Source organism: Rhincodon typus, chromosome 32, assembly GCF_021869965.1.
Source record: "Rhincodon typus isolate 14 chromosome 32, sRhiTyp1.1, whole genome shotgun sequence".
In the NCBI taxonomy this organism is placed as follows: Eukaryota; Metazoa; Chordata; class Chondrichthyes; order Orectolobiformes; family Rhincodontidae; genus Rhincodon; species Rhincodon typus.
This window is the reverse complement of record NC_063363.1, coordinates 18,979,150-19,005,081: the sequence shown is the minus strand read 5'-3', so window position 1 is coordinate 19,005,081 and position 25,932 is coordinate 18,979,150. Positions and strand designations below refer to the sequence as shown.

The window sequence follows — 25,932 nt, the reverse complement described above, 5'->3', positions numbered from 1 at the left end:
TGGACTTAATTGAAAATCTAATTAGTAGTCTGTTTCTGGGCAAAGTTTGCTTTGAACATACATTGACAGTGGTGTTGTTGGGTCTCAAAGATCTTCTTCCCTCCCAGGTTGAAAAAAACAGAAGTGTAAAAGCAACTCTCAATGAGTTCTGGTAACTTGTTTTTGAAAGTGCAGCAGCTCCTTCCACAGTTCTTTGTTTAGAACAGTCTATTTTCCATTTTAGTCCAGAATTCAAAGCAAATAAAATAAAAAGATATGGTCATTACATGCATAGTAATTATTTAAAGTTGGTTTGTAATTTATTTTATTCACCTGCACTTTGGGACAAGTGCTTTGGTTGTGTGTGATGCATGATTATGTGCAATTACATTTAATTACTGGACTGCTTGATCACAAAGGGTGGCCTAATATAATGAAATTTACATTCCAAATGTCAGTTTATTAAGTATTTCATACAGAACACGTAATTATATAAAAGCCAAACAGTTAGAACCGCTTTAGCCATTCTGTTTATCCCATGGGAAAAGTTACATAAACATTCAAAAGACTTTGCCTTCAGGCTAAATGAAATAGAGATGACTTGTTAGCTAATTTATACAAGTTTGTAAAATATTCTGAATTTGTTTCCTGCTTTATTTGATTCACAAGTAATTAGATCATACATAAAAATACACACAGACAATCTTTTGGAAGTAGTTGAACTTGATATGTTACAACAAACAATATTGGAACGTCACAATTATTCTGCAAGTGAGAAAGACATCAGACTTCTCTAGAAATTCCCATGAAAAATTAATTAGTGGATTGCAAAGGTCTAATTTACGCATTGAAATTCTTTCTTTGCATTCTTGTCTTGATAAATGACAGAAGACTTAGGCAGGGCATTTCTTCACAGGAAGGGAACTTAGCAAAACAGGGCAGTGTCCTTGAATTAATCCTGAGTACTTCAGACTGTTTAGTTTCAGGGTAGCATTGATGTGAATCTGACAACAAACGATCTACTTATTCTCTTATTTTTAATTTGTTCATGATCACTAGCCAGGATATTATTTATTGTCCAACCCTAATTGCTCTTATGAGTCTGGTGGTGACATTCCTTCTTGAACCAATGAAATCAATGCATTTCAGATGCATCCACAGTGCAGTAGGAAGCAAGTTCCAGCATTTGGACCTAGTAACAGTGAAGGAGCAGCAACATCATTCCAAGTCAGAGTGCTGTGTGGCTTAGCGTGATGTTTTTTGGTATCTGCTGCCCTTCTGCTTCTAGGTGGTAGAGTTTTTCAATTTGGAAGATGTAATCAAAGACATCTTGGTGATTTGCTACAGTGTAGCTTGTAGATGGCACACATTGCTGCTACTGTGCATCAGTGGCAGAGGGAATGACTGTTGAAGGTGATGGATTAGATGCCAAACAAGTGGGTTGATTCATCCTGGATTGTGTGAAGCTTCTTTTCATTCATTCACAGGATGTGGATGTCACTGGCCAGGCCAGTATTTATAAATTAATTGCTCAGTGGAGAATGTTATGGACCAGACCACACCCCCTGCAAGTACATCAAGAAGCTAGGCAAGACACTAACTTTTATCTTACTTAAAGGGAAGTGTAAGGTGCTGTGTTCCAGATATAATTCAATTAGTTACGAAACTAAGCTTTAAGCAAAACACACTTTATTTTTACCCTACGGTTAAAATACAAACAATAGAAAGAAGAATCGATATAACTTTAACTCAATTCGAAAATCAACAGAATGATAGATTATGTAACTACTAAACAGCAACTGTTCCAACATAGTAATATCACATAAAGACACCCATGGGAAAGGCAAATTCAATAAAATAGATTGTCTCACATGCGAGGTTTTTGCAGTCCAGAAGGAAAGAACACCAAGAGAAAATTCTGGTAGAGAGAGATGTATGGCAACTTCCACACCTAACTTTAAAATCCCAACAACTACTGAAAGCTAAACTAAAACCCTGGTTCTGTGGGAGTCTGACTCTACCCATTCATTCTGCTTCTCTTGTTCCAACTTGAAAAAAAATCCCAAGGCCTCACAAGTTGTTGACTTTATTGGCTTGCACAGGATAGCTCGTCACCTATGGCTCAAACTCTCTTCAAATAATAAAGCAGAAAAGACACCTCTTAAAATATCATCACAAAAATCAACCACATTGCTGTAGGTGCGGAGTGACATGTAGACCATACTGGGTAAGGATGGCAGATTTCCTTTCCTAAAATACATTAATAAACCAGATGGATTTTTTCATCAATCGGCAATGGTTTCATGGTCATCATTAGACTCTTACTCTCAGATTTTTATTGAATTCAAATTCCATCTTCTTGAGTGTTGATGAAACTATATGCACGTGCAAATTGGCATAGGGAGGCGAGGATCAGGGAAGTAAACACGTGGCTAAAAGAGTGGTGTGGGAAAGAGGTTTTCCTTTTCATGGGGCACTGGCATCAGTTCTGGGACAGGAGGGATCTAGACCGCCGGGATGGACTCCATCTGAACAGGGCCGGGTCAAGTGTTCTGGCGAAAAGGGTAAATAGGGTGGTTAATAGGACTTTAAACTAGTAAGTAGGGGGGAAGGGAGAAGTGAGTGTAGAGGGAGAATAACAATTAATGTAAGGTAAAGCAGCAGGTTAGCAGGTGACGAGGAAGCTTCAACTCCATTGAAAGTTAGGAAAAAAGTTAAAGGGAAGGAGAACTCCAGAGCTGTTAGTAATGGAGGTAATAGGACCCAAAAAGAAGGTGCAAAAACTGGCATAAGGGCACTTTATCTGAATGCTCGGAGCATTCGAAACAAGGTGGATGAGTTGATGGTGCAAATCATGGCAAATGGGTATGATTTAGTGGCCATTACAGAGACATGGTTACAGGATGGTCATGACTGGGAGTTAAATATCCAGGGGTATCAAACTGTTCGGAAGGACAGACAGAAAGGTAAGGGAGGTGGTGTTGCTCTGATTTTTAAGGATGATATCAGGGTGGTAGTGAGAGATGATATAGGTTCTACTGAACAAAACGTTGAATCCATTTGGGTGGAAATTAGGAATAGCAGGGAGAAGAAGTCACTGATAGGTGTGGTTTATAGGCCACTAAATAATGACATCGTGGTGGGGCGGGCAATAAACATAGAAATAGCTAATGCATGTAAAAATGGAATAGCAATTATCATGGGGGATTTTAATCTACATATCGATTGGTCAAACCAGGTCGGTCATGGCAGCCTTGAGGAGCGGTGCATAGAATGCATCCGCGATAATTTCCTTGAACAATATGTAATGGAACCTACGAGGGAGCAAGCTATCCTAGATCTAGTCCTGTGTAATGAGACAGGAATAATTAATGATCTCACAGTTAGGGATCCTCTCAGAAGGAGCGATCACAGTATGGTCGAATTTAAAATACAGATGCAGCGTGAGAAGGTTGAATCCAGTACCTATGTCCTGTGCTTAAACAAAGGAGACTATGAAGGAATGAGGGAGGAGTTAGCTAAGGTAGAATGGGAGCAAAAACTTTATGGTGGGTCAATTGAGGAACAGTGGAGGACTTCCAAAATGATTTTTCACAGTGCTCAGCAGAAGTATATTCCAGTGATAAGGAAGAACTGTAGGAAAAGGGAGAGCCAGCCATGGATGTCTAAGGAAATAAAGGAAAGTATCAGATTGAAAAAAAAACATACAAAAAAGCAAAGAGTAGTGGGAAACTAGTAGACTGGGAAATCTTTAAAGGCCAACAGAAAGCCACAAAAAAAGTTATGAAGAAAAGTAAGATAGATTATGAGAGTAAACGAGCTCAGAATATAAAAACAGGCAGAAAAAGTTTCTATGAATATGTAAATTGTAAAAGAGTGGCGAAGGTAAACATTGGTCCTTTAGAGGATAAGAAGGCCACTTTAATAACTGGGAACGAGGAAATAGCTGAAACATTAAACAGTTATTTCGTGTCGGTCTTCACAGTAGAAGACACAAATAACATGTCGAAAACTAATGGCAAGAAGGTTATAGCAGGTGAGGACCTAGAAACTATTATTATCACTAAGGAGGCAGTGCTGGGCAAGCTAATGGGGCTAAAGGTAGACAAGTCTCCTGGCCCTGATGAAATGCATCCCAGGGTACTAAAAGAGGTGATGGGGAAAATAGCAAATGCACTAGTAATTATTTACCAAAATTCACTGGACTCTGGGGAGGTTCCGGCAGATTGGAAAACAGCCAATGTGACGCCACTGTTTAAAAAAGGAAGTAGACAAAAAGCAGGTAACTATAGGCCAGTTAGCTTAACTTCGGTAGTGGGGAAAATGCTTGAATCTATTATTAATGAAGAAATAGCAAGACATCTGAATATAAATTGTCCCATTGGGAACACCCAGCATGGGTTCATGAAGGGTAGGTCATGTTTAACTAATTTGGTGGAATTCTTTGAGGACATTACTTGCATGGTGGACAATGGGGAACCTGTGGATGTGGTGTATCTGGATTTCCAGAAGGCATTTGACAAGGTGCCACACCAAAGGCTGCTACATAAGATAAAGTTGCACAGTATTACAGGTAATGTATTGGCATGGATAGAGGATTGGTTGACCAGTAGAAAGCAAAGAGTAGGGGTAAATGGGTGTTTTTCTGGTTGGCGGTCAGTGGCTAGTGGTGTGCCTCAGGGATCAGTGTTGGGACCGCAATTGTTAACAATTTACATAGATGATTTGGAGGCGGGGACTAAGTGTGGTGTGTCAAAATTTGCAGATGACACTAAGGTGAGTGGTAGAGCAAAGTGTGCAGAAGACACTGAAAGTCTGCAGAGGGATATAGATAGTCTAAGTGAGTGGGCAAAGGTCTGGCAGATGGAGTACAATGTTGATAAGTGTGAAGTCATCCATTTTGGTAGGAATAACAGCAAAATGGATTATGTTTTAAATGGTAAAAAATTGCAGCACGCTGCTGTGCAGAGGGACTTGGGTGTCCTTGTGCATGAATCGCTAAAAGTAGGATTGCAAGTGCAGCAGGTAATTAAAAAGGGAAATGGAATTTTGTCTGCCATTGCTAGAGGGATGGAGTTTAAAAACAGGGAGGCTATGCTGCAGCTGTATAGGGTCCTGGTGAGGCCACACCTGGAGTACCTTGTGCAGTTTTGGTCTCCTTACTTGAGAAGAGATATACTAGCACTGGAGGGGGTTCAGAGGAGATTCACTCGGTTGATTCCAGAGTTGAGAGGGTTGGATTATGAGGAGAGACTGAGTAGACTGGGATTATACTCATTGGAATTCAGAAGAATGAGGGGAGATCTTATAGAAACATATAAGATTATGAAGGGGAATAGATAAGGTGGAGGCAGGGAGTTTGTTTCCGCTAGCAGGTGAAACTAGGACTCGAGGGCATCGCCTCAAAATAAAGGGAAGCAGATGTAGGACTGAGGTCAGGAGGATATAGGACAGATGTCAGAGGTAGGTTCGTTACTCAGAGAGTAGTAAGGGCGTGGAAAGCCCTGCCTGCAAAAATAGTAGACTCGCCAACTTTAAGGGCATTTAAATGGTCATTGGATAAACATATAGATGATAATGGAATAGTTTAGGTTAGATGGGCTTCAGATTGGTTTCACAGGTCGGCGCAACATCGAGGGCCGAAGGGCCTGTACTGCGCTGTAATGTTCTATGTTTTATGTTCTATGTTCTATGTTCTATGAACTTCTTCACCCAAAGGGTTGTGAATCTGTGGAATTCTCTGCCCAGTGAAGCGGTTGAAGCTACCTTGCTGAATGTTTTTAAGGCAAGGCTAGATAAATTTTTGAACAGTAAAGGAATTAAGGGTTATGGTGAGTGGGCGGGTAAGTAGAGCTGAGTCTCAAAAAGATCAGCCATGATCTTATTAAATGGCGGGGCAGGCTCGAGGGGCCAGATGGCCTACTCCTGCTCCTAGTTCTTATGTTCGTATGTTCTTATCTCAGCAAGTGGTGAGTATTCAGCGACACTCCTGAGTTTTGCACTGTATATGGACCAGCTTTGTGGAGCCAGAAGAGTTCTTGGCTTCAGAGTTCCTAGCCTCTGGCCTACGTTTGTAGCAACAGTGTTTGTATGGTTGTTCCAGATCAGTTTTTGATTAAAAATGGTATATTGATAGCAGGGGATTCAACAGTGACAATGCCATTGAATTACAAGTGGAGATGATTAGATTTTCTCTTGCTGGAGATGGTCATTACCTGGCACTTGTGTGTCATGAATGTTACTTGCCCAAGTCTGATGTTGTCCAGGTCTTGCTAGTTATAGACACACATTCCTTCACTGTCAGCAGAATGACAAATGCTGCTGAATATTGTGCAATCATCAGTGAATATTCTTACTTCTGACCTTATAATGGAAGGATGGATTGGCCAAAGATGATTAGGCCTGGGATGCTGTCCTGAATATTCCAACAGCCAAACCATAATACTTGTGCCAAGTCTGATTCCAGTCATTGAAAATGTTCTTCTACTGTTTTTGGGATAAACTAGCCACCACTATCCCATACAAACTATCAAATCCCACAGTAACCTTGACTATATGTCCTCACATCCTACTTCCTGTCAGGACACATTTTGGGATAAACTAGCCACCAATATGCATTACAAACTATCAAATCCTACAGTTACTTGTCCTCACATCCTGCTTCCTGTCAGGACCCATTCCATTCTCCCAATTTCTCCATTTCTGTTTCATCTGTCCTGATGATGCCACCTTCCATAGGGGTTCTCAGAAAAGTCCACATTCTTCCTCAATCAAGGATTCCCCACCACCTTGGTTGACAGGGCCCACAGCCATATCTGATTCATTTCCTGACTCATTCCCTTCCCTTGCACAACAACGACAAAGTCCCATAGTCCTCATTTTCCATTCTACCAGCCTCCATATCCAGAGGATCATAAACCACCATTTCCACCATGTCTAGCAGGAATCCACTACCAGACACATATTCCACTTCCCTCCCTTGTCAACAGGGACTGTTCTGTCTGGGACACTGTGATTCATTCCTCCTCCACACCCAACATGTTCCTGCATTCCTAGGGCACTTTTCTATGCAATCACAGGAGGTGCATCACCTACCCATTTACCTCACCCTTCCTCACTATCCAAGGCCCCAGACAGATCTTCCAGGTGAAGCAGTGATTTACTTGCACCTCATTAAATTTGGACTATAGTATTCATTGCCCACAATCTGGTCTCCTCTGCAATGCGGAGACAAAACGCAGTATAGATGACTACTTTGCCAAGCACCTTACTCTGTCCATAAGAATGACCCTGAGCTTCCAGTTGCCTGCCACTTCAACACCCCATCATGTTGCCAAACCAATATTTCTCTCAAAGGGTTGCTGGAGTGCCTCAATGCAAGTTGGAGGAACAACATATTTTCTGCTGAGGTATTTTATATTCTTCAGGTCTCAACATTGAGTTTAACAAATTGAGAACACAAAATCCTCCACCATGTTCATTACTTAACCCTACAACCCTAAGTCCTGTCTTGTATGGCTTGTTCCCAGGACAATCAACCCATTTCAACCACCTATACTCTCATTCGCACCTCATCCAGAATTTACCGCTGACTCAGCTTATCATTAGCAATCTCTTTGTTTGTTTTTCCTTTGTCGCTCTCTCACTATTTCACTCTGTGCACCATCTTCATATACTCTATCCATTTCCCACCCCATCATCAGCATAAATACTACCCTTTCCCGGCTTTTTTCAGTTCTGATGAAGGGTCATTGGACTCAAAACATTAACTGTTTTTTTCTCTACAGGTGCTGCTAGACTTGCTGAGTTTCTCCAGTGCATTTTGTTTTTGTTTTATGTTCAGTGAACTTCTGCCTTGATATTAAGAGCAGTCAGTCTCACTTCACCTCTGGTACTCAGCCTCATGTTTGGATCAAGTCTGTCATAAAGTCAGGGGCTGAGTGGCCCTGGCAGAACCCAAACTGAGCGTCTGTGAACAGATTATTGCTGGGCAAGTTCCATTTGATAGCACTATCAATGATCCCTTCCATCATGTTGTTTACAACGAAGAGTAGACTGATGAGTGGGAATTGGCTGGGTTGGAATTTATTTTATTGTTTTAGTTTTGTGAGCAGGACATATCTGGGCAATTTTCTACATTGCTGGGTGGATGCCAGTGTTGTAGCTACACTGGAACAACTTGGGTAGGGACACAACTGATTCCAAAGCATGAGATTCCAGTACTATTGTCAGAATACTGTTTGTGCCCAAAGCCTTTACCGTACCTTGTGCCTTCAACCATTTCTTGACATCAGTGGAACGGATTAGCTGTACATTGGCATCTGTGATGCTAGTGACCTCGGGGAAGCCACGATGGATCATCCAATCTTTTAATCATGTATTCTGAATGGCACTGATAAACCCAATAATTTCAAAGAAAGTTTTGTTCAAACCGATTCTCAATGGTTTCATTTTGAAAAGAATACACTTGATTAAGTTAGCGGTAAACACATTTGATTATCTGATAGAAGCATCATGAAAGCACAGCAGCTACTTTTAAACAAGACTTCCTTTCTGATAAACATCCAAGATGATACAAGGTCATGTTCAGTTTCATTAAGTTTTAGCCACGATTAGACCTGAAAGGACATCCTTTCCCCAAGGAAGACCGTAAATCTGAGGTATTAGAGGACTTTAATCATAATATGTGAACTCACATGGGGATTAGAGGTTAAAAACCTGCAGCAAAGCTCAGCTTATGTCCTCTGACATTAGTCAATGTATGGCAAGATTGACATGTTTACACTTGTATGTGACAATGCTTTGCTTGATCCTGCTTTTACAGAATTAACATGCATCTGGTTACTCAAGAATTTACAGGTAGATGAAGTGCTATGCACTGCATTTGTGACTCATGAAAGCAAAGCTGTTCAGGTAGAAGGAATATTACTCCTTATTTTGAGAATGGATTACAAACTTGACTTTTAAATTATGCTGGAAAGCAAATCACAGGATGTGGACAACACAAGAATGTTCAAAAATAAACAAAATACAATAACAACCTGATTTATGCTGATAATAATGTTAATATTGTACTGTTATAGGCAAATGATTATTTTAGATTTTAAAAATTAACATTACATTGTAAACAAATAATTTCCTACCCCTAAATATTACAAATAATTCTGAAGTATTGAAAGGTCATCTCTATTCCACTATTTTACTTAATATGTCTATTATTTAGTTCAGTTTCAACAAAAGGAGTTTTCCTTTCTATCTTTGTTGTTGCTTGGAAACAATCTAGCTAAATAGTGATTCAACTAAGCATACTCCCTGCATGCAATTATTCCTCTCAAATATTGCCATCAATGGTACAATTAAAAAGGAAAAGAACTGAAGACACTGGAAACATGATCTAAATACTGAACATATACAAAATGCACAACAGATAAATCAGCATCTACGAAGAAATGAAGGCAAATAATTTGAGCATAGATACTGTTGTGACAAACAATTTATACAAACAAATGTTGTTAGAGCCACTGTTTATTTCTATTGTTTGGTGTTAGGCAAACATTTTTTCTATGCCTTTCATATACTTTATTCTATCAAAGCAGAACCTACTATTTGCTTGATATTCATGAAAACATACTTCGAAAACAAAGTGCTTGATGATTACATATCACAAAATCAATAAAAAGAGTGAATTATTGGATCATATTTCAAACAATTGATGGTGTTGTACATAATAGCTATTCTAAGTGTTGATTTACAAATACCATCCATACCTGCAAGTTTTATGAACTAGTTTCCACTGCAAAAAGGACAATATAAATGAAGTGGGATATCTACATTGATAATTGTTACTCTGACATAATCTAGGTTTTAAACTGGACCTGTTCTGAGGGATAGCATCAAAATCAATGGCCTGATTGTGCTACTTTTACTTTGGAAAACAATATAAATACAATTTCTAACACTTTGGTTAGGAGAGGGTTAGAAAGTATTAAAAAAATTGTTGATTACAAAAGTAGAGACTGATTATGCATCAGTGAACTATAAGGAGTTGGTAGTTTGAATTTATATAGGATCTTTACCTTAAATGACTTCTAATTATAATCACTGATTCAATTGTTGCCAATTGCTTTAAATCATGAATCCAATGTTAAAATGACTAATACTGAAATTGGGTCAGAATATATTCAAATGGAATGCAGAAATCAAGATTAAAACATTTCCTGAGAAATTACATGTTTTGAATATTAGTCAAAATGCAAAGTTTGAACAAAATCACCACTCACCTCCTTGAGAAATTAATATTGGTAATATCTATGCATAATAAACTCTAACATTTTAATGTTATTTTTCCATTTTAAAAAGTACACATCAAAACACCAAATTAACATTACTTGGAGAAACATGCAGCTTGCTGAATTCTATTCCAGCATTTGAGCAAATATCAAAAGTTCAGTCTAAATGAAGAAAATTAATATAAATTTAGATAGCAAGCTTGTTGACTGAGTATAGGTGAAATATCTACACTATGTAGAATTAGTCATGCCCCTGTGTAAGTTCCTGATATCCAAAAGAAAATTGAGTAACCAGAATCATGTACAATCTTTAACAAAATTTTAAAGAATGACACTTGTTTTCTTCTGCTACCTCAAAGTTTCATGACAAGTTAAGATAAAAACATCCAATTCATCTGACTCATTCATAATTTGTGCTCATTTTGTCAGACAATTTGGAAAGTAATTTATAGCATGTTTTGTTGCATAAGTATTCAATCTAACTGAGACTCTTTTTAATAATGATACTAGCCAAACAATATAAATGCTAGAAGATTTTTTTCTCAGATTTACTGTGTTACCATTTTCTGTTATTCACTGGAATACATGGGGGCATGTTTATTTCAAATTCCTCTAGATACTTCACTTAAACTTAGTCTACTAGCTTGCTAACTAAATTTATACTAATCTACTTCATTTTTGATATTTGATCAAATGCTGGAATAGAATCCAGCAGCTTGCATCAGCAGACACAAAATTCCTCATATTTGAAGGAATAGGCCATGTCTGCACAAATATTATACTTCACAAATCTTTCCATATTACATTGCACAAAATAAATTAATATTAAAAGAAATACCCACAAATATTTCCTCATCCGAAGTTTAAAAATCTCATATATGTGTCAACTCTTAGCATTGTCACCCATTGGATTCTAGTCTGCAGTCCTATTTTTAACATTGTGTAAGTATTAAGTGCAAAAGTCTACTTTTTATTTTTTGTCCTCTGTGCTACATATTTATCTGTGTTTTATGGTGTGGATATATTACTTATCAGGATTAATACCATTTTAATGTATTTTCAGCAGCAAAGAAACAAGTAGGTTAAACTTGAAGCTGCAATATTATCCCTTCACCCTGTTCCTGCCAAAGTTTTGAATGTACAAATAATGTTGTTGCTTTTTCTGACCTTATGTTAATGCCTTCTGTTAATGACATCTGTCATTATGAATTAAGAAATATTAAGAGCCTACTGCAGTGCTTCATCAACACAGGGAACAGATAATTAATTTAATTTATTAATTTTCCTTTCAATGTTTAGTTTACAGTGACAAAACATATTTATATAGCACCTTTAATGTTTTAAAATGCCTGAGGCATTTACAGGAGCATTTAAAAAAGGTAAAGTTGCCATGGTTCCAGAAGACCATAAGGCTACTCTCTCATTAGAGAGCGATGACCAGTGTTAAGGTTAACCTGAGGGTCACTATGCCCACAGGTGAGGGACGATGTTGAGAAGTTGGGTGGCCTTGTGGTGAACTCAGCTGGTGGGGGAATTGAATCTGTGCTGTTAGCTTCACTCTGCATTGCAAACCATCAATTCACCAACTCAGTTGACCAACCCTCTATTTTAAATAAAGTGTCACAATGAGCTACATAAAGAAGCATTAGTGCAAGTGATCAAAAGTTTTCTGAAAGAAATGTATTATAAAGGAGAAAAGATGTCTTAAAGGTGAAAAGTGAGGTAAAGGGAATGTGTTTCAGAGGTTGGAATCTTGGCAACTGAAGACATATTGGAGCATTTAAAATTTGGAGTACGCACACAGCAAAATTAGAAGAGTACAGATATCTCAGTTGTCGGTCTGGAGGTGATTGAGGAGATTGGGAGGAATGAAGCCTAAGAGGGATTTGGAAATGAGGATGAGAAGTTTAAAATCAAGATGTTGCTTGACAGGCAGCCAGTGTCAGTCAGCAAGTACAATATTAATAGAGGACTGGGACTTTCTGCAAGGTAAGACAACAGAGCGTAGGATGACTTCAAGCTAACAAAAGGTAAAGTGTGGGAAACCAGCCAGAAGTATGGCAGAATAGTCAAGAATGAGGTAACAAAAACAATACTGAGGGTTTCAGCAACAGATGAGCTGAGACTTACAGAGGTGGAAATAGACTGTGCTGACAGGAATATTGAGTAGTTTATTGACATGATAAATATCATTTTTAACTGGCACATTGTTTTATTTCTAAATGAGAACACCTGCCATTCATGGTTGAGACTAAACGGGTAGAAAATGCTTCGCCCAGGCTCAAACTCCCCTGCCTGAAAGGGACACAAACGCTGTAAAAAATTTGTGAAGAACTATAAAAAGAAAATCGCAGTTACGAATTTTAGTTTGGATGTTGGAAACAAAATATCCCCAGATTGCCCCCACTGACTCTGCCTGCCCTTACCTGCCTTGCGGAGTGACAGCATCCATCCATTGATCCATCAAACGTCCCCCTTTCGCCCCTCCGTGCTCCGTTGCTATGGTTCCCCGTTGTCATGGTGCTGTCGCTCGGGGTAACTGCATCGTGATGGCCAGGCTAAAATCTCTACGCAGGCGCACTAGCCTCCCGAACAGCGGCATTCAAGATGGCGGGAGGGTGTTGGGCGTGGATGCAATTTGGGCTTTTCCTCCTCCTGGCGGAGAGTAAGTAACAGGCACTGGACGTACTAACAATACTTTGTATCCTCGTTACGGTTTGACTGTAATTTGAGTGTTTTTAAAGAAGTATTGTGTTTTGTTTTTCATTTTATGTTACGGTACTGGGGAGCCAGCTGCAAATTGTGCTGTCCGTTAGTTTGCGCCTCCACAGGGTTTTCTTTCATTTCTCTGTTTAAAGTACTTTAACTCCTCTAATAAGATACTTCTTGAGTAACATATCCCTTGAGAACAACCGTGGACCAAGGAGCAAGTTTACTTGTATTTTAAAATTCTGTTGGAGCGAGGCATGGTTCAAATGCCGGAAGTTGAGTTTATGCAGCGTTCGCTTCTTATTTGTTTCTGCCACAAAATTGTAGTTGTTTCTAATTAATTGGGCGCGTTGTATTGCTTTAGGAGTATAGACAAATTGGATGTCTTCCACCGCGAATACTGCGAGTTGCTAGAGTTGTCCGATTCTAGTTGGGCTTTGTGCACAAACTATAACTCGGTTCCCCAGCCGTGGGTCATTTAGCTTTTTTTTCGAAAAAAAGCTAATATCGTTAGATTTCAGAATCCGCATTCACCAACTTTTGCAGCGGGTTTAAATCCTCACTTGATGTCATCTGTGTTCAGCGCAGTCTCGGGATATGTGCCAGTGAAGTTTGTCGTGGTAGTTTACTTGTTTTTAAAAGAATAACTTTAGTTTCTGGGCTCCTTTTTAATAACAATAAAACATGCGACTTTACTGTTGATTTGGGCTGCGGGATGCTGGCCAAAGCTGCATTTTTTTCACAGATGCCTTAAGTGAAATCGGAACAAAAAAAAAGCTCGAAAGCTTCAAGCAGAAAGAATCCGCGGAGCGAGTAAACTTCAGAATGTCATTGATGAGCAGTTACTTACGCGCAGCGTTAATTAATTCTCTCGCTCTAAAAGACGCGCTGTCACCAGCGGTGTGTTTCTTGCATTTTCTGTGTATGTTTGATTATTTACCGCCCCCCCCCCTCCACCAGTAATGGTTACAGTAACATGCTGTGCTTTGAGGCTGTGGATGAAGATATGTCCGTCGATCTGAAAGTATAATAATAAAATAGCATAATAATAAACTTTTTGAATCATCAAGGTAAAGAAAAACTAAACGTCATTCATGCAATTATGTAGGTTTTATAAAACGATGTGCAGTGTGGATGATTTTGTGATGTATGGAGATTGTATTATAGTCCAGTGAATGTGCTGGGGATGTTTATGGCCATGATATTCAGTTCCATTCTCTCCATTGCTATTTTTCTACCAGCAATTATTTGTATTTTTGCTGTACATGTAACATTAGTGGTGTAATTACTGGCCTAAATTTGAGCTCTAGCAGGGCAGATTACTTGACTTCTCCCATCTTAGTGGAATAGTAGGCTTATGTAAATTAGTAACAGTACAAATATCTTGATACAAATATGGACAGAACCATCTTGCAACCGTTAAGAAGTGCACAGAATCTACAATTTTACTATTTAAATTTGGATTTGCTAGTTACACTAATGCATACTCTGAATGCAGTCTGAGTTTATTGTAAAGTGAATTTTACTCTGCACAAAATTTATACCTAACAATATCAAATAAGAATCATGTGTGACTACATTGTACAAGGAATAAGAATCATACAGCACCAGAAAAGGGATTGGTGGCTAGCCTTCCTTTGATTATTGTTTCAATGTTGATCTTCTTAAAAAAAAACCTCTCTTTTATGTTAGCAGGTAATCTTTCATTGCAAATCTTTTGTCTGTCATTTATTTACTTGTTATATTCTTTGCTGCATTTTGTGTTCTGCTTGAGTTTGTTTTATTATAAACCTGACATTGCCATAAACCTTTTCTATTTAATCTGTTCACCCAGAGTAGTATACTTTCAAAAACAAAAACAAAAATCGCTGGAACAGCGGAGCAGGTCTGGCAGCATCTGTGGAGAGAAATCAGAGTTAATGTTTTGGGTCCAGTGAGTCAACTTGGATTTCTCTCCACAGATGCTACCAGGCCTGCTAAGCTTTTCCAGCAATTTCTGTTTTTATTTCTGATTTCCAGTATTTGCAGTACTTTGGATTTTGATCTGGTATATTTTCAATCTTGCTGATGCAAAGTTTTTGGTCTCTGCCTGGTGGAACAAAAGTTCTGTTATTTTCTTGGGGACTTTGAGTTTGCAGTATATTACTTCAAATTTGCATTTGTCATTTTAATGCCTATATAAAGTTACTATAACTTTTCACCATTTAAGAACTTGCAATGTAAAATTAGCTTTCAGACATTGCTTTTATTTAATGTGTTCAGATGATAATGCCCTGGTAAAATGAGTGATGTTTCTCTATCTTGATACAGATTCATAGACGTTACAAGAACGGGCTGGCACACTGTCTTTAGACTGTTCACCACTTAGTGAAGTTGTTTACCTGTTATGGTGTTGGTTGACCTTTTTTGAAAAGTAATGTAAAGCTATACTTGTTTAGCCAAACTGGTATACTACATTGGCAAAATGCCTTTCTTTTGAATTCTGACTTTCAGCCTCACAGTAAAGGAGAACTCTTGCACACTTCTTACAAATATTTGGAGAGAATTCATCTTGCCTGTGTTCCTTTGCCTGGAATTTGTCTCACTTGCACTTTAAGCATCATTCTTAGATGTTGTAAAAAGTAATTGGGCCATGAGATTATTCTCTGGCAGGTAGACAATTGTGCTGATTTTCTGTGTGGCTTGTGAACCCATGCAGTTGCACTACTCAAGTGCCTTGCATGACACAGTGGTGTGCTTAGTTAGTCGTATTTGTGTAAAATACTAATTCTATTTATTTACAGTTGTAAAATAATACTGTTTCTGTTTTTTCAAAGGAAGCTTGTGTATATAAAGACCATTTATCAGAATTCTCTCTCCGCTAAACTCTCACACCCTCCTCCCCTCCAAAAAGCTGATCAAAAACAAAGTCGCTGGAAAAGCTCAGCAGATCTGGCATCATCTGTGAAGGAAAAATCTATTTCTGGTCTGGTGGCCCTTCCTCAGAACTTTCCAAAAAGCTGATATTTGTTCCACAGAATTATTTTTAGTTGTTATAAGTAAATTATATTGTTGATGCTAAGATTGGCCAATAGGAAATCTAACATTCCAGAATAAAATTAATTGAAACAAAAAGCTTTTAATTAAAATCGGAATATTGTAGAAACAGTTGTGGTAATTAAAGAAAAGCTCCAGGTGAGAATATACATACTGGCAAAATTATTTAATTACTTAAAGTATGTTATCCCATTATTTGTGTTATATTTCTGTACCAAAGTACAAAATATCCTTGCTGAACGTAGTCCTCTTTTCATTTTTGCCTGTAGTACTGCAATACTGAGACTGTTGCTGAGCTTGGCAATGTGGATAACATCGTGCCATGAGTTAAATACTTGGTATTTTGGCGAGGTGGAGAGGAGGTGAAACTGAAATGAACAAATTAAGTGTTTGTTAACTGTTTCACCACTCTGTGTCTGGAAGGAATCTTTCTTCACAATGCAGGACACAGAAATTGTGCACAGCTTCAATATTTTTCCAAGGCTAGTTATAAAACTGATTTTGAGTTTGTTTGGAACAAGAAGTCTTTGTTCATAGTGCAGAACAGCAATCATGCTGCTAACTCCTCCAACAAACCAGGTTTTGTTTTGATCAATGACAGCATGCACAGAAGTGAGAAACACAGAACTAGATAGATCCGTACACAAGACACCTACTCACCAACTTCAGCAATAAACCTTCATTGTATAAGAGAACAAACGCTACCTCATTTCATTACACAGATACCTAAAAGTATGAATCTTCCATTTTGGATGCTAACATAACTCAAGACTGCTAAAATAATCTGAATTTTTCTAATTACTTGTTTCTATTAGGCATTCATTACAGATGTAACTTCTTTTTTATTTAATGAATTTTAGCACATTCTGGTAATGTCTAGTCAGTTTTTTCAAATCCCTTCCTGTGGAAGAAACGTTGTATTTGGATTTCCAAACAGCATTCTCTAAGGTCCTGTTTGTTAGGTTACTTAGTAAGGTAAGAGTCCATGGTATTGAGGGTAGTGTATTAGCATGAATAGAGGATTAGCTAAAGGATGCCATTTCAGTATGGTATGTAACTAGTGGAGTGCTGGAGGAATCTGTTGGATCTACAATTATTTACAATATACATTAATGACATAAGAGAAGTGAACATACCGTAGCAGAGTTTGTGAGTGACACAGAAGTATGTGGGAAGGCGAGCAGTGAGGATGACCTTAATATATAAAGGGATATAAACAAGTTAAGTAGGTGGGCAAAAACTTGGATGGAATACGATGGCAGAACATTTTGAGGTTATGCACTTTGGCAGGAAGAATAGAGCAACCGAATATTTAAGTGAAGAAAGACTGTCAAATGCTGCAGGACAGGTATTTTGGGGTCCTTGTGCATAAATCACAAAACTAGCAAACAAGGTGAGCAGGTAATAAGGAAGGCAAATGGAATATTGGCCTTTGTTTCAAACAGAATGGATATAAAATTAGGGAAATCTTGCTAAAACTAAACGAGGCACTCGTCAGACCATACCTGGAATACTGTGAGCAGTTTTGGTCCCCTTATCTAAGGAAAGACGTGTTAGTATTGGAGGCAGTCCAGAGGAGGTTCAGTTGGTTGTTCTGGGTATGGTGAGTTTGTTTTGAAGTGAGATCAATTAGGTTTGGTTTGTACGTATTGGAGTTTAGAAGAATGAGAGGTGATGTTATTGACACATACAAGAGTCTTAGGACTTGACAGCATAGATGCTGAGATTGATTCCAAACTCTCAAGGCATTATCTGAGAAGAAGGGGCCATCAACTTGAAAGCTATGAGATTGAAATTGTAACTGTGGAATGCTTTACTGCAGAGACCTGTGGAGGTTGGGTCGTTCAGTGTATTCAGGCTGCGATGGATAAATTTTTATTTGTAAGGGAATAGAGTCATATGGAAAAGGCAGGAAAACAGAGTCAAGGATTATCAATCATCCATGATTACATGAATGGTGGAGTAAACTCTGTATTGAATGGCCTATGCCAGCTCCAATATTTATGGGGTAACATTAAACAAGACATTAGAGATGCATGCATCAAGGAAACTATAGAAATCATAAATTATTTCAGTCTACATATAGACTGGGCAAACAAGATCAGTAATAAAACTCTAGTAGATACTTTGCTGGAGTATGTACAAGGATTTTGTTTAAATGTACATTGACATACCAATTAAGGAACAAGTTATCGTTGATTTGGTTTTGTGTAGTGGGAGAGTTAATTAATTAATATTGTTGTGAAATGTCCTTAAGGAAAATGTGACCATAATGTGGTAGAATTCTTCATTGGGTTATAAAGTGAAATAGTTCATTTGAAGCTAGGGTCCTAACTTTAAACAAGAACTATGAAGGATGAGAGGTGAATTGTGATCAACTGGACAATTTCATTAAAAAAGTATGACATTGGATAGGCAATAGATAATATTGAAGGAATGAATGCATTCCTTATAACAGTTGTACATTTCCTTTTTGGGTGGAAGAACACAACAGGAAAAGTGGTTCAAACATGGCTAAAAGAAAATTAAGGATTGTATTAAATCCAAAGTGAAATCATATAAAGTTGCTAGGAAAAGTAGCAAGATTGAGGACTGGAAACAGTAGAATTCAGCAGAGGATCAGAGGATTGATTAAACGGCAAAATAATATTCTATAAGGGTAAACTTGCAAAATACACAATAGACTGTAAGAGCTTCTCTAAGAATGTGAAACTAAAAAGATTAGTGCAAATAAATGAAAGCCCCTTGAATTTTCAAGTACAGAAGGCTGTGGCGGCAAGCTCACTGAATTAATGTAATAAAGAAATAGGTTTCTAGAAGCTAATGCTGTTGAAGGTTCAGAGAGAGCGTAGGAGTAAGATGTTGAGTTAGAGGATCAGGCATGATCATGTCGAATGGCAGAGCAGACTTGATGGGCTGAATGGGCCACGTTTGTTTTCGTGATACCATGGGTGGTCAGTCACTGAGCTTCACTGAATATGTTCAGTGCGTTTTTAGTCTGTTTTATGAATAACTGCTTCAAGTTTATTACAAAACAATGTAGAAAGATGTATCATTAACATCAGAAAGGAAGATTCAACTTTTTTTTTCCCCAGCAATATTTTTGACAGAGACGCAACTGTCGTGAAGTTTCACTCCTATCTTCACTTTAAAATTTCTTCCTGTAGGATTGAGCAAAAATTCCCATCATCTAAAATACTGAACAAGACCCTGAACCTTTTTAATATCTAAGACACTGGACAAAATTCTGAGCTCAGGCTGCAACACAAACACACAGAACCAGAATGATTTCAGTTTAGCCTGGAATTCCAATTTACACCTCCACTCTAAAAGAACAATCAACCAAAGCTAATGCTCTGGGCTGAAGCTAGCTTTTACACCAGGGCTACACAGCGAAGACAGTATGGGGCCTGTAACAGATACCGAACATTCAACTTCAATCAAATCCATTTACATATACTCTTAACTGTCGGGAAGCCAATTGACTTCAGAAGGAAACACCAAAAGCACAATGGACATCACACATTTGAGGGGCGTTAACAGGGTACACGGTCTATATGACTGCAAGCTGTGATCTGACCTGAGGGGAGAGTTTTTTTCAACAACAAACTTCTGCACTAACAGCTTCCCGGTGAGCTTCCACCCCCTACAAGCAGCTTCAGAACCAAGAGCAACGGAGACCGAACAGAGATGCTGAATTGGGAAGCCAAACCAAGGGCATCATCACAAGACATCTGAGAGAGGGGAAGCCAACCAAGCGCTGTCTGAATAAAAGCTTCCAGACACGGACCTGCTCTGAACCAAGAGAACCGACAGCAAGACCCTCAGCAACTGGACACACTTTAAAACTGTATTTACCTTAGTGATGAGCTGAAACTCCTGAGACCCTAAAAGTTCCTCACCTAGTTAGCAGGGAGGGGAAGGCTGGTGGTAACAGTGCATGGGACTCCAAAGTTAGGAAGCCTGCTTAAAATTCCTGTGATTAAAACTGCTGTTTAGGTTCTAATAGTGTTAAATCTGTGTTTGATTTAAGTGTATTTAATTATAGTCCTCTGTATAATTGGTTAATTTCACTGTTTTAATGCATTTGCTTTTATTTCTTGTATTATACTTATTTAAATAAATAGATTCTTTTGCCCTGAAACACTTGTCTACTGCCTTCTTTCACATTCCCTAAATAAGGCGTGTCTAAAACCAGGGATCTGGGGGTGATTCAAACCACCTAAAATCAGCAAATTACTGATTGCAAACTAGAACTCTACATTCCTGAACTACAAGGTTGCAAGTGTTCCTTTCAGTGATATTTTGTACATTCATTTGATATGATTCTCTGTCTTGCCCAGAGTCAAACAGGTAGACTAAATCACTGAATTCTGAGAAGTCGTACAGGCTTTTTTCAGCCCTATCTACTTGAATTGCCAGAACTCTTAATGCTTCTTAAAACCAAAAAAACTGCAGATGCTGGAAATCCGAAACAAAAACAGGAAATTGCTGGTAAGGCTCAGCAGGTCTAGCAGCATCTGTGGAGATAAAACCATTTCTGAGGAAGGGTCACTGAACCTGAAACGTTAATAGCTTTGTTAGCCTGAAGATTTCCACAAACTTAAACGCTACTTTTGCTGGTTTGGATCTTTTCTGAACTTAACCTTTTGTGGCTCCTAACATCCCCTTCTTTTCTCATAAAAACTAGAGAATCTGATGAAGCCTAGGAAATTTTTGTTAATAGAAAGGAAATTTATTTTACTTATAGGTAATGCTGACTTCTTTAGCAGGGAACCAGATCCTGACGGATATGAACTCAAAGACCAGATATATTGGGAATATATTGTCCACCTGAGCATATTAGCTTTCCTGTTTTCAACCACGATGGGTTAATACTGAGATACTCAACTTGTGTAATTAAAGGAACATTGACATGGTTATGGCACATATGTTACATGGCTTGATATTGACTGAGAAGGTAGAAATGGGGTCAAGATTACAAATGACCAAAATGGAATACAGGAATATATTTTTCCATACCGTTCAACACTGAGGATTGTAGCTGAGAGCTTTCAGTTCTCTACCCCTATTTCTAAAGACTCAGTACAAGCTGTCTGCTCATATTGTGTTCACGTCTGATCTGAGGTTGTCAGCAAAATGTCTGCTCTCCAAAATGTCATGTGTCCATGAATTCATGTTGAAGCTTCCGGATGAATAACTAGGCAATAATTTGGGTTATGGCGTTACTTGGTTTTGATTTGAGAGTGGTGTGCTACAACTGTACCCCTTGTAATCTCCAGGATGTGCGATTGTGATATAACAGCCCAATTGGAAAAGGCCCATCTCTGTGGGTAATTTTTTTTTTGGGCTCTGTTAAAATGAAGTACGATTTTGGCAAGTAAAAATAGAAGCCTGTAACTTTTCAGTGCCTGGAAATCATGTTACTTGTCATGACAACAGTAAAAATGTCAGTGTTTTGGTTCAGTTCCAAAGATGGTTATATTGTATTTTGTATTTGGCATTTAGAATAAGTTGAGCGTTGGGTCACATTTAATAAAATTTGAAGTTGTGTCACGTACTCTTGAGCAGAAATGAGACACTTCGTGACTTGTTTGCTTCCAACATGAGAAAAACAAGCCAACTTCAATAGTGTAGCAAAACAAGTTCCATTTCATTCAGTGCAAGTTTTCTTGTCTTTGTACATGTGCTGAAACTTAAGTTCCTTTACGTTTTCCTGATGCCTTTAATCTGTCGAACTTGTTTAAAAAATAAAACTGAGACTTGCTGAGCACGACTGGTCAGATGAGTATTTGTTGTTTCAGGCCCCATCTGATTAACTTAGTTAGCATAACATTTGTTTTACTTCAAGTAAGTTGTGCAGTTCTGATAATTTTTTAAATAAAAAAATCCTTTATCAACATTTCATAGGATTATATTTGTAAATCTTTCTTGTAATTTTGTTAAGGTAACTAAGGGAAAAGGAAATCATTCAATATAAAAATTGCACAAATTATTGTGTGCATTTTATTGGGAATGTAATTTAGCTATAATCAGTTGAAATTGGTTTAGTTGATTTAAATTTCTTGGCGAAATAGGCAAGTGGTGCTCTTTTGAAGCTGAGTAAAGAGGCAGTCAGTTTAGTTAGAAGCTGAAATAGCATGTTTTTGTCCATTAGGTATTAAAATGAATTAGTGGAATTTAATAATACTATTGATATTTAATTCATGAAAGGCCAGATATCGAAACTAACTACAGAATATTTTAGTTCCTAATTGTGTCTTTAAACGTTTAACAAATGTTACTAATTCAGAATTCTTTTGAAGTAAATATTGATGCAACTTTGATCTGTGCAATGAATTGTTGCTTTTCCACTCAGAAAATGGAATTTTGTGGTAGAAAATGTGTGCTGAATTTTACAATTTGACAAGTAACCATCCTTGTCCCATAAGGAATTATATGTTGGTTACATCCTTGGCCTAAATACGAACGAATGAAGTAAGATGTATGTTAATTTGTGAAAAGTGCATCCAGTGTTTGATCTAAAATGTTATCTGGTAATAAATGGCGCATTCTAAAATAGTTCCATCTCGGATATATGCATCAATGTCTAGAACTTGACTGGAATATCTGTCTACCACAAAACTGTTTTGCAATGTCATGGGTAATTTTTAAAACTTTGGAGCTAAGACAAGTCATTTTATACACAATTAGACTGTAGGGAGAAATGCTCAAGAATTTGGCCCTGCTTGTCATTTGATAAATGACTTATCATGGATATTTTCAAAAGAAAATGAATAACTTGAGCGAAGTGAGTCCAGCCCAATAAGAAAGCTTCTTCTCGGTCTAGCCAATCATCACTGTTTTAATGTCAAGTTCCCTAACTAGCCCAGTATTCTGCTGGAGGAAATCATGTGCTTCACAATTTGTTCAGGGTTCCTGCAATTGCAGTCAGGTGAGGTTTTGAGGTGTTATTTATACACGAGGTGGCCATGTTGTGTCATGTCTACATTCTGTTAGGGGTTGTCCATATGCTGTGTGGAAGATTAAATCCTTGTTGAAACGCAGGGTCGGAAACTGTTAATTTGGGAGAGTGGTTTCTGCACAACTTTCCTTTTGTGTATCACCAGAGTTGTGGAATTGGAAATATTTGATGTTTGTCCAGGGAGAGCTTCATTAGACAAATGATGAGTTTCAAAGTCTTGAGGTTTCTGTGGATTGGAAGACTACGTTGCTATTTCTTTGTGTCTTGCTGTGTTCCATCGAGTAGGAGCTGGGGCAATATTTGAGATGACTGACTCGATCTCAAGATTTGCGATCATTATTATTACTGAATGAAGAGAGATCGGTGTGATGACTTTAGCCCCATGCGGCTGCGCATATTCTACTATTAAGGGTCACTCCGTGATAGGTGGAAGTTTGCTTCTGCATTTTTCCTCCTTCACAAGTGACATTTTAAGGTGCTGTGTGCCTTGCAGTTTTCAGGATGGAATGCAGAAGTAATGCATTTGTCTACGTTTGGTTGCGGTCTCAGCCATTTTTCACAAGTCAAAGTGTAACATCCTTCCCGCATCCTGGAAGGATTTCATCCCAGGTAAAAAGGCAACATTGTTGATGTAAATAATTTTTTTTTTCCAGAATTTTGCAATGGTCATGTAGAAGCTAATGTAGAACTATAAAATAATTTGATGTCAGGACCTATGGAAACCATTGGTGTGTTTCTGGAGTACTGACTTTATCTTGTAGGTACACCTTCAGAAATGTCCATAGCAACCAGAGGAGTTTGATACATGGTAGGAGTAAGGGAATATTTTCGCTTAAGTCCATGTTTCCAAATAATATAATTGGCTGGTGAAAGATGCCTGCAAGTGGCTACAACCTTTTGCTTATAGTAAAAACAAGGCTGCATGTTTGCAGTAGGCTAATAACTTTTTAAAAATCATTTAATTAAATAGAAATGTAGATGAGGAGTACTTTAAAAGCTGAAAGCTACTTAGTCAGTGGGCAGAAGAAGAACTTCAATATAAATCAGACTCTTCCAACATGTCGGAGAAAGTTTTAGGACCCTTGATTTTCTGAATAATGATGTTGAGGGCAAACTATATTCTGGGACAATGTCCTGGAAGTAATCATTAAAGATGACACTGGATATCTATTGACTAAGATGATCAAAGTCAAGTTTCTTTGGCGTCTACATGCTGTGGATCCTTAAAGTGCTCCATAGAACCAATTCATATGATTAGATGATATTGATCTTTGTTAGAAATTTCAAAATTTTAGTAACAATAACCATGAGTGAGTTGGTAAATGCTTGATGCATTCTGCTGGATTGGAAAAGAAATACTCAAAGGATGACAGCCTAACCTGAATCTTTTTTCAAAATTTGATTTTCAATCAGAATTAAGTATCAAAAGCAAATCTGAATCTTCTGTACAATCATTTATAAAGCACAGATGCTATGATTTCAGAAGGGGATATTTAAAGCTGCAACATCACATGCAAAGTGTGTAGGAAGTAATGTGATAACATATTTTCCTCTTCAGTATTCAAACCTAAGACAGGTGTCAACGTTTGTCTATCGCTCTCTTGCGCCTTTCTGTTGTTAAAGAATAGACGTTATCCATTTAATGTCAACTTCATCCTTCAGTTCCCATTCATGAATTTATCAGGGAGTAGATAAACTTGGCAAAAGAATGACGAAAGTATTCAAACACACCAGTAAACCTACAGGTCCCTGTAGTGAAAATCACGACCAGTGAATAACATTTGTAGTACTCCAGTAAGCCAGACAAACCACACATTGAACACATAACTGGTTTAGTTAGAAACAGATTGTGTGGCCTTGTGCAAGGTGCAATTTAATTCTTTTGGCTGCTTCAGTTTCTAATCTTGCCCAATTCTCAGATATTCCAGTAACAGTAAATAGTATGGTTACATTCACACTTGTGTGTATAGGTTTGAAAGCATTAATACTGAAGAGCTACAAGCATCATTTTTGACACATGAACTTGTGGAAAGAACAGCTTAGTACCATGATGGAGTAGAACCTTCTTGAAGTCTCTAACAGTGCCTATCGTATCAATGTAAACTATTGCTACTTGGTAACATGCAACAGGTTAGATCCTGTCATCTACAGGAGACATTTCAAGTTAGACCAGCAAGTAGTTTTCTCTTATCATAACAAGCCTTGTAGTTTCTACACTTAAAAAGGACAGTGACAACAATCTTCTTCATGAGCAGTTGTTCATACAGCGTAGTAATCTGACATGCACATACAATGACGATTTTTTTTTGGGAGGGTGGAATTTCATTTAGATAAGTCAGATCTAAAAGTAGTTGTAAGCTTTCTAGTTCTCACTTTTTTCATGAATTTCTTAAATGAATTGTTTAAGTTATAGTGGTGCTTGAAAATAGTGTTAGTTGTTTATGGTAAACTTCTAACGTTTACCAATATGAGACTTAAGCTCTTTTTAGTATTATGAAGGCACTTGCCTGTAATGTGAGCTTCAGCTTTCACCAGGATGTCTACAAAGACTCGTTTAAGAACCTTTTTTAAGAACTTGGTTTCCACAGTCTAAACCTGAAAATAGCAACAAAAATACAAGCTGAGGGCATCGAGTTAGTCTCCAGAGACACCAAAAATAAGTTTGAATGTTTTATCATGAAAAGTTTGGTATCAAATAAACATTTAACTATGCACTAGATAAATGCAACAACCAGTATTTGCAATTCACTTTTAAGTACATTGGAAATCTTATTTAAATTTTAAATAAGTAATTAGTAACCATCATTTTTACAAATCCTGCTTTCAGTGTTTGCTTAAAATTTTTGCTTCCATCCTAGATGTAAAGATTGACGTGGTTTATACAAGTGTGACTTTTCTAATCTTGAAGTTTGCCGTTTTGTGATGTAAGTTGTGTGATTTGTTTATATTTTAATG

The 25,932-nt window shown here is 37.8% G+C and overlaps 1 protein-coding gene across 1 annotated transcript in view; it reads left to right on the top strand.

The window, feature by feature from the left end:
- Positions 1-12,785: 12,785 nt before the first annotated feature.
- The window catches only part of LOC109921065 (junctional adhesion molecule C), a 59,947-nt gene continuing 46,800 nt past the window's right edge, over positions 12,786-25,932 (top strand). The window contains 1 exon segment of the mRNA XM_048615369.1: positions 12,786-12,933. Coding sequence (XP_048471326.1) covers positions 12,786-12,933 — 148 coding nt within the window.